The 18,106-nt window shown below is 46.1% G+C and overlaps 1 protein-coding gene across 2 annotated transcripts in view; it reads right to left on the bottom strand.

Annotated features, from left to right (window-relative positions):
* The window catches only part of LOC146074627 (chloride anion exchanger-like), a 63,980-nt gene that overhangs the window by 11,869 nt on the left and 34,005 nt on the right, over positions 1–18,106 (bottom strand). For both annotated transcript variants that reach the window (XM_083182951.1, XM_083182952.1), the window contains exons 13-15: positions 15,690–15,782; positions 15,498–15,593; positions 6,040–6,276 (exon numbers count right to left, since the gene is read on the bottom strand). In XM_083182951.1, the coding sequence (XP_083039077.1) occupies positions 6,040–6,276; positions 15,498–15,593; positions 15,690–15,782 (426 nt within the window). The remainder of the gene's footprint in view (positions 1–6,039; positions 6,277–15,497; positions 15,594–15,689; positions 15,783–18,106) is intronic.

Here is an 18,106-nt window from a genome sequence, read left to right as displayed (position 1 = left end):
CAATTGAGGGCCGCAGTAGCCAAATGGAAAAGCAAGATGGGTAACATCCCAGGGGCGGACGCGGTCAGGGAACAATTGGGCGGGATACAGCCGGATAAGGTGGCATCGTTTGTGCAAGGCAACACCGCCATGGGATACGCATTTGGGTCAGTAGCGGCACACTTGCCAGCCGTGACCAGGAAGGAGATAGAAAAAGGGGCTTTTATAGATATATGTTCGTTAACAGCAGCAGGGCTAGGGGATAAGGAGAAGGCCAAGCCAAAAGGGGGGACACAGGGCGATAGCTACAAAACTTTTGAGCATTGGCTTAGTGGCATGTTCGCCTACACAGCGTGCTATACGGAGGCCTACCCCGAGGCATGGCTAGGCCTATCACGATACACGGATTTCGTCTACAACGCATACAAGGAGCAAGGGGGCTCAGTATGGCGTAGATATGACGAAGACTTCAGGGCGAAGGCTGCGGGCAGGAAGCCCATAGATTTCGGCACTAGGGACGTAGACCTATGGCTTAAGGCACAGTCAGCAGGCCTAGCAGAAAAGGCAGCAGCTCCGCAAAGGGTAGCCGCAGGGAGGCCTAGCACGCAGAAGCAAGACCTTAAATGTTGGGCATTTAATGACATGCACTGCACCCGCACTCAGTGCAAATTCAAACACGCATGCAGCACATGTGGCGCTAACCACGCAGCTAAAGAATGCACCAGGCAAGGGGTAATTACAAGAAAAAAGTACCCACAGTGCCAGGACCTAACAAAAGCAGTTAGTCCTGTCAACATTGACAGGATCCTGGCGTGGCTAGCCAGATATTCTAAAAGGGGGGAAGCCAAAATGCTGCGGGAGGGTTTCAGGGAGGGTTTCAAAATTCCAATCACGAGGGAGGTCGCACCCACGGGCAGCTCAGCAAACCTAAAGTCCATTAGGGAGCAGCCGGGTTTGGTGCGCGAGAAGATTACTAAGGAACTGGCACTGGGAAGGATGGCAGGGCCATTCCTAGCCCCGCCAGTTCCAAGGCTAATCATATCACCTTTGGGGCTGGTCCCAAAGAAGGCAGCGGGTAAGTTTAGGCTCATTCAGCACCTGTCACACCCCGAAGGGGGCTCAGTGAATGACGTGTTAAACAAGGAGGAATGTTCTGTGCAATACCAGTCTTTTGACTCCGCAGTCAAGATGATACGGGCACAGGGCAGGGGAGCACTGATGGCAAAGTTAGACATCGAGTCAGCTTTTAGGTTGCTTCCCCTGCATCCGGAGAGCTTTAGCCTTATGGGCCTAAACTTTGACGGATACTTCTTCATAGACAAATGTTTGCCTATGGGCTGTGCAATATCATGCGCCTTCTTCGAGGCGTTCAGCACTTTCTTGCAGTGGTGCTGGCAGGAGCGCACAGGGTCAGGGGCGATAGCACACTACCTGGACGATTTTCTGGTGGCAGGGTCGCCACGATGCGGGTACTTTCTGGGTGAACTACAGGCAATGCTGGAGGATTTCAGCGTGCCTATCGCGCCAGAAAAGACAGAGGGGCCCAAAGCAGTCCTATCTTACTTGGGCATAGAAATCGATACAATCAGGCAGGAGTGCAGGCTCCCAGGGGATAAAGTTGAAAAGCTGGGTAGGGAGGTGGGGCATTGCATCAGGGCTAAAAAGGTGACCCTGGGTCACCTGCAGTCCCTGTTGGGAAGCCTCAATTTTGCATGCAGAGTGATCCCCATGGGCAGGATATTCAAGAGGCGTTTGGAGCAAGCCACCGCTGGCGTCGCAAAGAAACACCACTTTGTGCGCATTACTAAGGAACTCAGGGAGGACCTGCAGGTATGGGCAGAATTCCTACGGAATTTCAACGGCGTGCGAGTTTGGCCCGACGAGTTTCGGCCCAATCACGCGATGCAGTTATTTACAGACGCTGCCGGGGCCACAGGCTTCGGGGCATACTGGCAAGGGGAGTGGTGCGCCCAGACGTGGCCGCCCGCATGGGAAGCCATAGGCCTAACTAGGAACTTGGCGGCATTAGAGTTATTCCCAATAGTGGTAGCAATTACCATTTGGGGAGAGCGGCTTGCCAATAGACAGATTCAGTTTTGGTGCGACAACCTGGGGGTTGTTCAAGCGGTGAACAGCCAGCGGGCGTCGTCCCCGCCAGTCGTCCGGCTGCTGAGACGGTTGGTAGCAGAAAGCCTGCGGTACAACATTACATTCAGGGCAAGGCATGTGCCAGGGGTTGAGAACGGGATAGCCGACGCACTGTCCAGGCAAAATTGGGAGGCATTCAGGGCAGCAGCACCCCAAGCCAGCCTAACAGGCCTAACATGCCCCTCCTGTCTCTGGCAGGTTGCCAACCCGAGCTAGAAAATCTGGTGGAGAGGTCACTGGCACCAAGAACATGGAAGGCATACAAGGCCGCCTGGGAAAGCAGGCAACAATTCCAAGCGGCGGTAAGCTGCAGGGGTCAAAGGGTCCCGCAACGGATCTTGGGATTCTTAGCAAAATTAAGGAGGGAGGGGGCATCCAAGGCCCAGGCTAGCGCCTTGTTGGCGGGCATAGCTTTCTTCCAGAAACTGGCGGGCGAGAAGGACGAGACAAATTCTTTCATGGTACAGACAATTATGAGAGGTTGGGCAAGGGCAGAAGTTAGGAGACCCGACCCAAGGGAGCCAATCACGCTGGAAAGGTTAAGGACCCTCCTGCGCCATGTCCCCACAATATGCAGGGATCAGGGCGAAGCAAGGTTGTTGCGAGCGGCATTCGCAATGGCTTTTAGCGGGGCATTTCGCATTAGCGAACTCGTTGCGAGAGCTAAGCTCTCGGCAGGAGATGGCCTGCGGTACGGGAACGTGGCGGTAACCAGCAACGCGGTGCTGTGTAAAGTGCATAGATCCAAAACGGATCAAGAGGGTACGGGAAACTGGGTACAGCTGTGCAGACACAGCGAGGCATTGACATGCCCGGTGGCAGCCGTGCGGGACTATTTGGAAGTCAGGCCAGAATGCGGGGAGCAATTCTTGGTACACGGCAACGGGTCACCGCTGACAAAGTACCAGTTTGCAGCAATTCTAAGGAAGTGCGTGGCGGCCAGCGGCTGGGAAGCCGGAAAGTTTAGCACCCACTCATTTAGAATCGGCGCAGCAACATCAGCTGCCGGGGCAGGCCGGGCGCCAGACGAAATTAGGGCTATAGGCAGATGGAGGTCAGATCGCTACAAACTTTATGTTAGGCCAGTCACGAGCAATGCAACAGCAAATTAACATCGCCACCCTCCTCCCCCTTTTCCACAGGGCCCAAAGAGGCAAGGTGCATATGGATCGTGGGCCATTCCTACATACATTGGGCGGAAGTAAGGGCCGCGGTCAGACCATATGGCCAGCAGCTAGGGCTGCCAAGGGAGTTCGGCCGAATCTCCTGGTTCGGAAAAAGGGGGATGAGGTGGGGCGAGCTCAGGGAAGTGCTCTTGCGCGCGGAGAGAACTACGGGCCACCCAGAAGTGTTGGTCATACATTTGGGGGGCAATGACTTGGGCAAAATACAGTCCCTGGACTTTAAAAGAGTAATAAAGGACGACCTAACATGGGTGAAAGGGCGCTGGCCCGAATTGCGCATTATATGGTCCAGCATCATTCCCAGGCTAGCCTGGCGGGGTGCGCGCAACGGGGCGGCAGTGGAAAGGACCAGGAAGAAAATTAACGTAGCAGTCGGGAGATGCGTTGAGGCCTTAGGGGGAGTCGTCATACGACACCCGGATATAAACCAGAAGATGGTGGGTTTATACAGGGGCGATGGGGTGCACTTGTCAGAGGTCGGCATAGACCTGTTCAACAATGCACTGCAGGAGGCGCTGGAGTCATGAGCTAAGGGCAGATGGCAGGGTGGGGGTTTTTCGGCCCAGGCAGGTCAGGGGGGCCTCAGTGGCGGGAAGAAGCGGTGCGCAAGGCATCGGGACAGGAGGAGCCAGCTGAGGTTCGCAGATTCACCCTCGGTCGGGCCGCACGCCAGGCTCTAGCTATCGACGGCAGGCCGTCCGGCTGTGCGCCAGGCAGGGGGTGATCTGCAGGGGCTGGCCCACAGGGGGGGCGTAGCCAAGGGCCTACAGCGTAGGCAGGGGGCACGCCCCTACATCATAAATCAATGAAGGTCATTGATCGGGAGCTTGCCTTGCCCACCGTTCTCTGTCCCTACCCTGCAATATGTATTTAGAGGTATTAATAAACTGTGGCCAATGATTCAATCCCACGTACTGTCTCTGAGCATGATTTCGGTTGGGGGGTTGAGAGGGAGGTCACACGAAGGACACAGCACACAGCCCTCGCACCCTTAAGGGAGCGCAGGCAGCCAAAGATGGCGCCCGGAGCGGCATAGGGGGGCGGGGCTGTTGCGGACGGAGGACCGAACGGCGGGAAGCTAGGGGGGGTAGGCAGGTATGCCGACCCCCATTTCACACCTGGCACGCTGGCCAGCCAGTCAGGGGGAGCGGGGGGGAGCCTGGCCGGGAAGGGGTTAAATGCCCGAGCCGGCGGGGGAGGCAGCATTCCTCCACAGAGCACGGCCGGGCAACAGATCCCACCCACCCATCCCACTTTGCAAGGAATTAGAGGCCAGGACTCAGGCAGGAGCGGGCATCGCAGGGGTATCACAGGTAGCTAAGGGATATGCGACCACAGAATGTGTCAGTAGGGTACATATGAGGGTGAAACAAGTAAGGGTGTGTTTTTCTTTTCTTGTGTGCAAAAAAAAAAAAAGGAAAAAATATATATAAGTAAAAAAAAAAAAAAAAATGGATGACGGGACTATGTATGAATACATTGGAGGGTCAACAAGGATTTGGGAATTCAAATGTGTTTAGGCGGGCGGTTGGTAACCACTGGCGAGGAAATGTAGTTGTAACAATTATGCAATTCTGTCACAGTTGAACGGTTAATGTATGTCGCAGGGCGGGAAGAAGCGGTGCGCAAGGCATCGGGACAGGAGGAGCCAGCTGAGGTTCGCAGATTCACCCTCGGTCGGGCCGCACGCCAGGCTCTAGCTATCGACGGCAGGCCGTCCGGCTGCGCGCCAGGCAGGGGGTGATCTGCAGGGGCTGGCCCACAGGGGGGGTGTAGCCAAGGGCCTACAGCGTAGGCAGGGGGCACGCCCCTACATCATAAATCAATGAAGGTCATTGATCGGGAGCTTGCCTTGCCCACCGTTCTCTGTCCCTACCCTGCAATATGTATTTAGAGGTATTAATAAACTGTGGCCAATGATTCAATCCCACGTACTGTCTCTGAGCATGATTTCGGTTGGGGGGTTGAGAGGGAGGTCACACGAAGGACACAGCACACAGCCCTCGCACCCTTATGAAACCCTGGCACCGGAGATGCCGCCGAAGAGGATCCTGAAGGCCGCCGTGGATGCCAGGGGCCACGATGGATGTCAGGGGACCATCGGGGCACCACCAGAGGACCAGGTAAGTATGGAAAATATTCCAAAAACCGAACAAATCCCTTATGCAAAATGCTTGTGCTTCCGAGCATTTTGGATAAGGGATACTCAACCTGTATTATACAAGGTATGTTTCAATATTAGTATCACAGGGGACTATTGGATGTATAAAATGCAGACAAAGCAACTGCAATGCAATCATAACCAATATTGTCTCAGTCCTATCCTTAATCTCATATTATTGACCAGATATAATTCTATGTCGTTACTTCTGGGTGATAGTTTGTTTGCTGCAAGTCCTTATACTGTATGTATTTCTTATTGCACCTTTGACCCCAAGCTCATCTGATTTCTTACTCTGAACCTTAGATTTATCTAATTACTCATTTCTGCTCTTGTGGCCAGATGTATTAAGCCTTAACAAGTGATTAAGTGGAAAGTGATAGAGTGATAAAGTACTAGCCAATCAGCTACTAACTGCCATGTTACAGGGTGTTTGAGAAATGTCAGTTAGGAGCTGATTGGCTGGTACTTTATCTTTCTTTATCACTCTCCAGTTTATCATTTGTTAAGTCCTAAAACATTTGCCCCTTGGTCCCATGACTCAGTATTATGAGGTGAAGTACTTACTGCTTTCAAAACCTTCATTCCAGACATATCAATAAATGACACTGCTCCAAAATCCAAAATCAGGGTATGAAGATCAATTTTGGGAACCTGGATGTTATTTGGAAGATCTTGATTCCAATCCACAACAATAGGTAGATCATCAGTGTTTGGTCGCTCATCCAACTCTTCTAATCTGTTATTGCTCAGTTCTTCATCATCAGACAGGTCAAAATCATATGAAGTCGATACCAATCCTTTCTTAATAATGAATTTTAAAATTAGTGAATGGAAATTTTCACAAATCAACAACCAAAGAACTATTACTTTATGGAGGAGGGGTATATACATCTGTTGTTTATATTGTAGTGGTCTGTTATCTTTAAATCCAACTACTGGTCCTAATATATATATATATAGAAACATAGAAACATAGAATTTGACGGCAGATAAGAACCATGTGGCCCATCTAGTCTGCCCCTTTTTTTTACCCTTCAGGTAAACTCAACCCTTTTTTAATCCTTATTTCTTTGTAAGGATATTCATATGCCTATCCCAAGCATGTTTAAATTGTTCTACTGTCTTAGCCTCTACCACCTCTGATGGGAGGCTATTTCACTTATATATATATATATATATATATATATATATATATATATATATATATATATATATATATATATATATATATATATATATATATATATGAGACACTTACCCCCTCAGAGAAAGGATGGATCTGGCACACGGTAGTATAGGTGAAGTATATATCTATAGTTCTCCTATGGGATATGAATCTCTGTGCCCGGCACTCACAAACAACCAATGAAGGAGACCTCACTACGGTCAATGGCAACGTTTCGGGAATTTTTATTGATTCCCTTCGACAGGGCGAAGGGAATCAATAAAATCAATAAATAGAATCAATAAATAATCCCGAAATGTTGCCATAGACCGTAGTGAGGTCTCCTTCATTGGTTGTTTGTGAGTGTCGGGCACGGGGATTCTTATCCCATAGGAGAACTACATATGACCCGCCGGGGCACCCTCCCTTCTTGTTTGGTTCAGTTGGAGTACCGGATCGCTTTGTGGCATATATATATATATATATAATGCAGTCAAAATCCCGACAGGGTCAAAATCCCGAATGGGTCATAATACCGACAAGGACAAAATCCCAACATTTAAAATCCCGACAAGGTCAAAATACCGACATATAGAATGTACAGGTGAAACTGTCAACATGACTTTGGGTCGACAGGTTGCGAGATCGACATGGGTTTTTTCATTGTTTTTTGACCCATCATGTGTCGACAGGCGGTATTTCATGCCCTACCATCCACTAGGGCGTGGTGGGAGAATAAAATAGTGTGCCCGAAGCATGCGAGCGAAGCGAGGGGCTGCGGTTCACCTCCAACTGTGTCCATGTCGACTGTGTCAACATTCGGGTAAAAAAACCTTGCGACCTGTCGACCCAAAGTCATGTTGACAGTTTCACCTGCACATTCTATATGTCGGTATTTTGACCATGTCGGGATTTTAAATGTCGGGATTTTCTCCTTGTCGGTATTTTAAATGTCGGGATTTTGTCCTTGTCAGTATTATGACCCATTCAGGATTTTGACCCTGTCGGGATTTTGACCGTCGGGATTTCATACCGAATTCATATATATATATATAGAGAGAGAGAGAGAGAGAGAGAGAGAGAGAGAGAGAGAGAGAGAGAGAGAGAGAGAAAAATAGCTGGCACTTCAATGCTAAAAATCAGTAGCTGCACCCGGTGCCTTCCTCTGCTTGAGCCTGCAGCCAGGCTGGCATATGTATATGGATCTTTAGGCGGCACTCGGATGACTTCTTGAAATAATAGAGACCACACACAGGTTCTTCAAGATCTTTTGGGATTTAATCTCGTCATCAGGATAAAAAAGTTGCATACACACAAGTCATATATAGCCACATCCCTGTGAATCCACCCCTCCCCTCACTGGGGCGTGAAGGATTTTAATTAAGACACCTGTGGTAATCAGGTGATACATAGTGTGTCTGTGTTAGTACAAAATCTAGACAAATATATTGCCTAAAAAATGACATAAAATACATCACCATCACAATTACATTTCAAAAAGTTTACACAAAAAACACATCTATTAAAAAAAGAATCATATACTAAACCAATTTAATTACCGTCATATCATGAAGTTGTTATAGAGCTACCTCTGTAGCATTTCTTAATCAATAATTAAGAAACGAGTATTCAATAACAGAATAAAAATTTGAAAGTGCCAAAAGACGAAAACCCAATATATAGTAAAAGAAGACAGCTAAGGGGTAACAGTCAGCCATTTGTACAGTATCAAGTGAAATAGGTGCATTGCACTAACAAGTAACACATTAGCAATCAGTGCAGGGTTAAATACAATTGGTGCAATGAATCAACAAGGCAGAGAACACATATAACAAAATTTTCAAAAGTAACAGTAAAATATTTTACAGACAATAAGTAGCAGCAGACCAATAAAAAAGTCACAAAAAATGAAAGAAATTAAAGCTTGCTCAGCTCCCTTTCCGAGAAAGTACAAATAATTAAACAGTGACAAGGGATTCTCCGACACCAACTGCCACAAATACCTCATTACATTTATTTTGTTATAATACTATAGAAGTGACTTATGTGATATTGGGGGTAGTTCCTCACAATGTTGAGAATGATCTCTGGATATGTTGAGATATCTTCAGGTCTGTATGCACTAATAATTGTGTTTTAATTGGTAAAATTCAAGTATAATATTAATTGGGGGTACTGTCTCACATTCATAAACTACTAAACAAGACAGAAGATGAATGTGTTGAATGGTGCACAAAGGAACCCAGATAATTTACTTCATCACTAGTTTAATTAAAATTTGGGACCTGGCAGTGACTTCCTATTGGAAGTCCTACCTGCCAGTCACCTGCATGACAGGCAGTCTGATTGTGAGATTTTTTCCTACAATTGGGATTGCGATAAGCAGAGAGCTGGCTTCCTGTAGGAAACCACTCCATGCCTTATCCTCAGTCTTCTGAGTCAACTGGCTTCTTTGGGCTGCAGCCTATACACTCCATAAGGTGCCCATACAAGTTACAATTATTGTATACAATATTGTTTACAATATTGCATCTCATCGCATCTCGGTTTTGCGATGAGATGAGATCTAGTACAAAAAGTATGTGCTCAGATCAGGACTCACATCTCATGGCATGATAGAGGGGCACAATTTAGACTATATAGTGCAGATCTTATAGTGTTGCCTGCCCTCTCTATCTGGCTGCCGATATGCGCTCACACGGGAGCGCGCATCGGCAGCGCATCAGACTCGCAAGCCCTAAAAAAGCATGCGATTTGCATGCGATATGGCTTCCGATGTTCATTATATCGGGAACATCGGAAGCCAAATCTAACCGTCTGTACACACTATTACAGTATACACACACTCTGTCCAAAATAAGAGCTTCTTCCTGGTATCTAGTGCTAGAATTACATTCTTCTTAATACAGCACACTTCCTTTAATGGTATAGCCTTACATCTTTTTAAAGAAACACTAATAAAGGTTATGTATTAAATATAACAGGTGACAAGTGCTAATTAAACCAGTGTTTAACCCCTTAAGGACGTGGCCTATTTGGGCCCAAAGGACGCAGCCCTATTTTTCAAATCAGACATGTGTCAATTTATGTGGGAATAACTTTCTAATGCTTTTACTTATCCAACTGATTTTGAGATTGTTTTTTCATGACACATTGTATTTCAAGTTAGTAGTAAATTTTGGTTCATACAGTCTGTGTTTATTTGTAAAAAATACCAAAGTTTTGCAAAAATGTGAAAAAAATTGCCATTTTCAAAAGATAAAGGTTTCTGCTTGTAAGATAGATAGTCATACCATACAAAATAGTTAATAACTAGAATTTACCATATGTCTACTTTATGTTGGCATCATTTTTTAAACTTCCTTTTACATTTTTAGGACGGTAGGAGGCTTATAAACATAGAAGCAATTTTTCAAATTTTCAAGAAAATTTCAAAATGTCAAAATTTTAGGGACCAGTTCACTATGGATGTGGCTTTGAGGGGCCTGTATGTTAGACACCCCCATAAATCACCTAATTTAAAAAGCTGCACCCCTCAAAGTATTCAAAACAGCATTTTAGAAGTGTGGTAACCCTTTAGGTTTTGCACAGGAATTAAAGCAACATGGAGGTGACATTTTAAAATTTCATTTTTTTGGCAGAATTTCAAGTTTAATCAGTTATATTCTGTAACATAACATATGTTAACCAGGAGACAAAATATAAAATATAATCCTCTGATTCTGCAGATTTTAGAAATACCCCATATATGGTTGTAAAACGCTATTTGGGCAGACAGCAGGCTTCAGAAGGGAAGGTGCGCCATTTGGCGTTTTTGGCGCAGATTTTGCTGGAATGGTTTTCATGCGCCATGTTGCATTTGCAGAACCCCTGTTGTATCAGAGCAGTCAAAAACCCCAACAAGTGATACCATTTTGTAAACTACACCCCTCAAGGAACTCATCTATGGGTATAGTGAGTACTTTGACCCCACTGGTGTTTTGTCAAATTGTTAGGCATCGATACGTGAAAATGAAAAATGTCATTTTTTCCATTAATTTGTAGATTCACCCCATAATTTTATACTTCCACAAAGGGCAATAGTAGAAAAAGCACCCCAAAATTTGTTACACAATTTCTCCTGAGTATGGCAATACCCCATATATGGTTGTAAAACGCTATTTGGGCAGACAGCAGGCTTCAGAAGGGAAGGTGCGCCATTTGGCGTTTTTGGCGCCGATTTTGCTGGAATGGTTTTCATGCGCCATGTTGCATTTGCAGAACCCCTGTTGTATCAAAACAGTCAAGAACCCCAACAAGTGATACCATTTTGTAAACTACACCCCTCAAGGAACTCATCTATGGGTATAGTGAGTACTTTGACCCCACTGGTGTTTTGTCAAATTGTTAGGCATCGATACGTGAAAATGAAAAATGTAATTTTTTCCATTAATTTGTAGATTCACCCCATAATTTTATACTTCCACAAAGGGCAATAGTAGAAAAAGCACCCCAAAATTTGTTACACAATTTCTCCTGAGTATGGCAATACCCCATATATGGTTGTAAAACGCTATTTGGGCAGAAAGCAGGCTTCAGAAGGGAAGGTGCGCCATTTGGCGTTTTTGGCACAGATTTTGCTGGAATGATTTTCATGCGCCATGTTGCATTTGCAGAACCCCTGTTGTATCAGAGCAGTCAAAAACCCCAACAAGTGATACCATTTTGTAAACTACACCCCTCAAGGAACTCATCTATGGGTATAGTGAGTACTTTGACCCCACTGGTGTTTTGTCAAATTGTTAGGCATCGATACGTGAAAATGAAAAATGTCATTTTTTCCATTAATTTGTAGATTCACCCCATAATTTTATACTTCCACAAAGGGCAATAGTAGAAAAAGCACCCCAAAATTTGTTACACAATTTCTCCTGAAAATGGCAATACCCCATATATGGTTGTAAAACGCTATTTGGGCAGACAGCAGGCTTCAGAAGGGAAGGAGTGCCATTTTATCACAGAGTTTGCTGGAATGGTTTTCGGGCGCCATCTTGCATTTGCAGAGCCCATATTGTGCCTGTGCAGTGGAAATCCCAAGCAAGTGATACCTTTTTGTTACTAGCCCCCCTCATGGAACTCACTTATGGCCGTAGTGAGCATTTTGACCCCACTGGTGTTTTGTCAAATTGTTATGGGCTGTGAAAATAAAAAAAAACTAATTTTTTTCCATTAATATGTAGCTTTAGATCAAAATGTGCAATTTTCACAAGGGTTAATAGGAGAAATTGTGTAACATATTATGGGGTGCTTTTTCTCCTGAGTATGGCAATAGCATATATGTGTTTGTAAATTTCTGTTTGGACACATGGCAAGACTCAGAAGGGAAGGTAATGGCATGCAGCTCTTTGTACAAGCTGTGTGGAGTACATCTAAATAAATTTTAAAACATTAAAATTCAAGGGAAGTGTGATATATCTTAAAACAATCTTTGATACACAAGCCGGGTTGTGTGGGGCAGGTTTCACATTGGTAAGTTGTGTCCTTTCTTATCCCCTTTTTGTAGCATACTCTACATCGTTTCTGGGACCTTCCTTTCTTTCCAGTGTGGGGGACTTTACTCGGAAAATGTTGCCCTGGTACAATTCGCGAGGCCTCTCTTCCAGAAGTACTAGGGCCCCCCTGTTCCTGGTTGCCAAAAATAAGGGCCTTTATTACTGCCTCTTGGTACTCCAGGAATGTCCCCCTTTGGCCTGCAAATCGATGTAGTACAAATGCGTTGTACAGTGCCATTTGTACTATGTGTATAGCTAATTTTTTATACCAGAACCTTGTTTTTCTCATGGCACTGTAAGGCTTCAGCACTTGATCTGACAGGTCGACCCCCCCCATGTACCTATTATAATCCAAAATGCAGTTGGGTTTTGGGGTTACGGTACTTGTGCCCCGCACTGGGACAGGGGTGCTGCTATGGCCATGCACTGTTGTCAAGATAAGGACATCTCTCTTGTCCCTATACTTGACACACAGTACATTGTCGCTGCATAATGCCCTGCTCTCGCCCCTTCTAAGTGTTTGCCCAAGCAGCGACCTAGGGAGGCTTCTATTATTTTTACGTGCAGTGCCGCATGCCACAGTACTTCTGGAAGCGAGGCTTTTGAATAGTGGGACGCTGGTATAGAAATTATCCAGGTACAGGTGGTATCCCTGGTCCAGCAGTGGGTGCACCAAATCCCACACTATCTTCCCACTAATTCCGAGTAAGGGGGGGCATTGTGGGGGGTCTATTTTTGTGTCTCTACCTTCATATATCCTAAATTTGTGTGTGTACCCTGATGTACTCTCACACAGCTTGTACATCTTCACGCCATACCTTGCCCTCTTACTTGGCAGGTACTGGTGGAATTGGAGCCTCCCTTTGAAATGTACCAGGCACTCATCTATTGAAATGTGCTTCTCGGGGATGTATGCCTGGGCAAACTTGGTACTAAAATGGTCTATTAGGGGTCTAAGTTTATATAACCGTTCATAATTGGGGTCATCCCGGGGTGGGCACTGTGCATTATCCCTATAATGGAGAAACCTAAGGATCGCTTCGAAAGCGGGTCCTTGACATAGCCACACGGAACATTGGTGTATTGTATAAGATGTCTTTGTTCCAGTAGGACCTAATCGTGGGCTTCTTCACTAGCCCCATGCACAGTACAAGGCCCCAAAATATAACCATTTCATTTTTATGTACAGGGGTCCACTTGCGTGGCTGGGCATAATTAGAGGTGGGGTTTTGCTCAATAAATTGTTGGGCATAAACATTAGTCTGGGTGACCATTAGATTAACTAAATCATCAGAAAAAAAAAAATTAAAAAAGTCCAGCTCTCTGAACCCTGCTGAATTGAATTGTATTCCTGGATTCCCTGTGAACTCAGGGACCTGGGGTACGTAGTTTTCAGTGGTTGTCCATGTGGGGTCAGAGGACTCGACTACTGCAGTGGGAGTCCTGCGTTGCCTCCTTGGGGGTTCATCAGAGTCACTAGATGATGAAGAGGATGACAAACGGAAATTTGTCTCATCCTCGCTAGCAGACTCAGTTTCAGAGGCCAGAAACTCGTATATGCCTCCTCGGCAGTATATGTTCGGTGGGCCATAGTTTTATTGGTGTATGTATTTATGAGGTGCTTCAACACGTGTGGGGTTTTGTAGCACTGACAATTTTCCAGAAAAATTAAGCCACGTAAAGAAAAATTATGGTGTGCGAACGCACTGAAAAATTATGGTGTGCGAATGCACTGAAAAATTATAGTGTGCAAATGCACTGAAAAATTATGGTGTGCGAATGCACTGAAAAATTATAGTGTGCAAATGCACTGAAAAATTATGGTGTGCAAATGCACTGAAAAATTATGGGGTACAAATGCACAGAAAAATTATGGGGTACAAATGCACAGAAAAATTATGGGGTACAAATGCACAGAAAAATTATGGGGTACAAATGCACAGAAAAATTATGGGGTACAAATGCACAGAAAAATTATGGGGTACAAATGCACAGAAAAATTATGGGGTACGGATAAGGTACAGAAATATAGTATGCGGATCACGCACAGAAATATAGTGTACGGATCAAATTATAGTGTACTGATAAAGTACAGAAAAATTATAGTGTACGGATAACTTACAGAAAAATTATACGGATCACAACACACAAAATTAGGTGGTGACCACAGGGAGGGTGATCACAGCACAGATGACCACAGGGAGGGTGATCACAGCACAGATGACCACAGGGAGGGTGATCACAGCACAGATGACCACAAGGAGGATGATCACAGCACAGATGACCACAGGGAGGGTGATCACAGCACAGATGACCACAGGGAGGGTGATCACAGCACAGATGACCACAGGGAGGGTGATCACAGCACAGATGACCACAAGGAGGGTGATCACAGCACAGATGACCACAGGGAGGGTGATCCCAGCACAGATGACCACAGGGAGGGTGATCACAGCACAGATGACCACAGGGAGGGTGATCACAGCACAGATGACCACAGGGAGGGTGATCACAGCACAGATGACCACAGGGAGGGTGATCACAGCACAGATGACCACAGGGAGGGTGATCCCAGCACAGGGTGGGTGATCAAATGTGTATAGGCAGGGGTAATGTGGTGATCGGCGCAATTTTAGTTTTTTTTACACTAAAAACAGCTCTGACACAGCTCTGACACAGCTCTCTCTACGAGTGAGACGGTTAGAGCCCGGGAAGAGAAGCAAAACTTCCTGTATCAATTGAAAGGCTGTGATTGGTTAGTCAGGACTGACTGACCAATCACAGCGATCGGCGGGGCGGGACCACTCTGATTGGTCCGCCGGGGCACTGCAGTGATCGGCTGCTGTCGATGACAGCAGCCATCTTTACTATGTCACCTTGTCACTTGACAAGGTGACATGACACGGCGGGGACGTACCGGTACGGCAAGTTGCGCGAACTACCTCGCTGCAGTGACGTACCGGTACGTCTCAGGGCGGGAAGGGGTTAAAAGGAGCAGTCTAGATGTGCCATGTGATTCTTTCCTGTTGTCAAATTCTATGGAGTAAATTTACGAAGATGAGAGTTCTATTTCAGATGGGATGTTGCTACAAGCAACCAATCAGATTCTATGTATTATCTTCTAGAAGGTGCAAAATAAATAAGAAGTAGATTCAGATTGGTTGCCTATAGCAACAACCCATGTGAAATAGAACTCCCATTTAAACACATTAATTTGTTGTGTTTAGTAGTTTATGTGCAGGCAACATGATACGTGCAGTATGTTACTTGTATATCAACTTTGATTTCTACAAAGTAGAATGTTCTTATTATTGCATTATATTTACCAGTGTCATACGTAATTGTCCCCTTTTCACTAGTTTGGTAATCTTTTGTAGAGCCTTATTGCGTTTACGAAGGATCCACAATGGATTAAAGCCAACCTAAAATAAAATAAATGAATAAAAAAATGTTAGCAATTAGTTGCTTTCAGAAAGTAGGATATCAAAATAAACAAAGGAGTAAAACAATAAACTTACTGAAGTTATAAGCTTTTCTCTGAAGGTGTAAATGTTAGCAAAAAAGATAGGAGATGGACATCTGAATATCTTAATGCCCTCTGGCTCATAAATCTGTGGACAAGGAGTTAATCCATTAAAAAACACGCATACAGGTTGAGTCTCCCATATACAAAATGCTTGGACTCAGAAATATTTTGGATATTGGATTTTCCCTATTTTGGAATATATACATACCATAATGAGATGTCTTGGGGATGGGACCAAAGTCTTAACACGGAATGTAATTTTAAACAATATTTCGAATAATTTTGGGTACTTGTGTATTATCACGGCAGCCATGATCGCAGATCAAATCGTATGCAAATCGTATGAAAATTGCATGTAATATCATAAACGATTTGCATATGATTTGCATACGATTCGATCTGCGATGTGATTTAGCACACCACCACTATCCACGTCAGCCTGAAGCGTGCCGAGCGCAGCGAGCCCCGCAAGGGGACGTGGTATGCGTCCTCCTGACCTGTTCATACCCCCACTATCCATGTTGGCATGGAGTTGGTTCAGTGGCGTAGATAGTGTAAGGCAGCCCCCGCTGCTGCTTGGGGGAGCGGGGGCTGCATGGGCGCCGGGTGCTGGCACCCGCACTGTGTGTGACAGACAATCATCTCTGAGTTTGTCACACTATAAAGAGATGCTGCTGAGCTGGCTCCCGGCTGCAGTGAGCGTGTGCTGTGGATCGTGCGCCGCGGCGCTGAAGAAAACCCAGCACTGGGTTGAATGCAGGCTGCTGTAGTTAGAGCCGGCGTCTGCTGTGCCAGGGACGGAGCCACTGCCAGAGCCAGTGCGCAGCACAGCATGAGGCCCGGCACCGGTAGATACCTGTGATGGAGCAGGAGGCCCTGCACCATCATTATAGGGTGAAGCAGGAGGCCCCGCTGTGGCAATACAGGACGCCCAGCGGAAGTCATGGGGAGGAGACCTGCGGCACAACATGAGAGGCCCGGCGGCAGCAATCAACAGGGAAGGAGACCCGGCAGCGGATCAGGAGGCCTAGCAACTGTGGTCACCTGGGGAGCAAGAGGCCCAGCTGCTGCAGTACAGGAGGCCCGGCGGCGCTGTGATCAGCGGAGGAGCAGATCGCAGGAGCAGCTGAAGGTACACAGCTTTTCATGGCATCGGAGAACAGGGGTGCGGAAGGGGTTCATTAGGCTCTCCCCCTATTCCCTGTTATCCCCTACCCCTCCCTTTCCCCTCCATAAACCCCTCTCCTCTATTTCTCTCTCCCCTGCCTCTTTATTTCTTTTATCACCCCAGTCTCTCTCCCCTTTTTTCTCCATTCTGTTCTCTCCCATCTAATCCCTTTCTCATAATCTCTCTGCCTCTCTCCCTGTAGCCTTTTTTTCTCAACCCACTCTCACCAATTTATCTCTTTCTCTCTTTCTGCCCCATGTCTCCTCTGTCTCTGGTCATCACACTTCCCCATCTCACTTTCTTCCCCCTCTCCCTCTACATTGGCTTCCGAGAGGGGACGGATTATGGGGTGGTTGGGGGTAGACAATTACAAGAAAAAGAAAAGGGGAAAAAAACTTCAAAAGGGTGCAGGGGAATGCCTTGGGCCTCTCCAAGCTGCCGGGCCCCATAGCATTTGCACCCCCGTGCTGACTGTAATTACACCACTGCAGGCTTGTCCATGTAATCACCCTGGAAAACGTGCATGTAATCCCCCTAGGAAATGAGCATGTAATACCGCTGGACAATGAGCATGTAACTACCCCTGGCATCTAGCATGTAACTCCTGGCAACAAGCATGGAGGTTAGCTCTTTTTTTGTGGCAAAATATGTAATGGGCCTTATGGTGTTTGGCGTAATGAGCAATACGGTGTGTGGTATACTATGTAATGGGCATTACGTTATGGGGTATAATGTGTAATGGGCATTACTTGTGTGGGCATAATGTGTAATGGACATTATGGTGTGTGAATGTGTAATGGGCATCACAGTGTGTGACATAATGTGTAATTGGCTTAACCATCTTGACCCTAACCTGGTATACTTACATTCTGGATATCGTCTGTCGGTATTCCGGCATTCGCATCCTGATTTGTTTTGAAGTCCTGGCGCCAGTGTTCTGACAGCAGTCAGGATGCTGGTGTCGGTATACTGAACATCAACATCTTGACTACCCGAATGCTGACCACATCCCATATATAACAGGCATTACGATTTGTGGCATAATGTATAAGGGGCATTACGGTGTGCAGCACATTGTGTAATGGGCATTGCGGTGTGCGGCATAATGTGTAATGGGCATGACAGTGTTTAGCATTATTTGTAATGACCATTACGGTGTGTGGCATAATGTCTAATGGGCATTACCCCTTAAACCGAGGCCACACACCCTTTTTTGTAATGTGCACATTCTTTTTTGTATA

This window comes from Crinia signifera, chromosome 4 (genome assembly GCF_055691185.1).
Source record: "Crinia signifera chromosome 4, ASM5569118v1, whole genome shotgun sequence".
NCBI classification, from domain to species: Eukaryota; Metazoa; Chordata; class Amphibia; order Anura; family Myobatrachidae; genus Crinia; species Crinia signifera.
The sequence above is the reverse complement of the archived record's forward strand: the minus strand, read 5'-3'. Positions and strand labels throughout refer to the sequence as shown.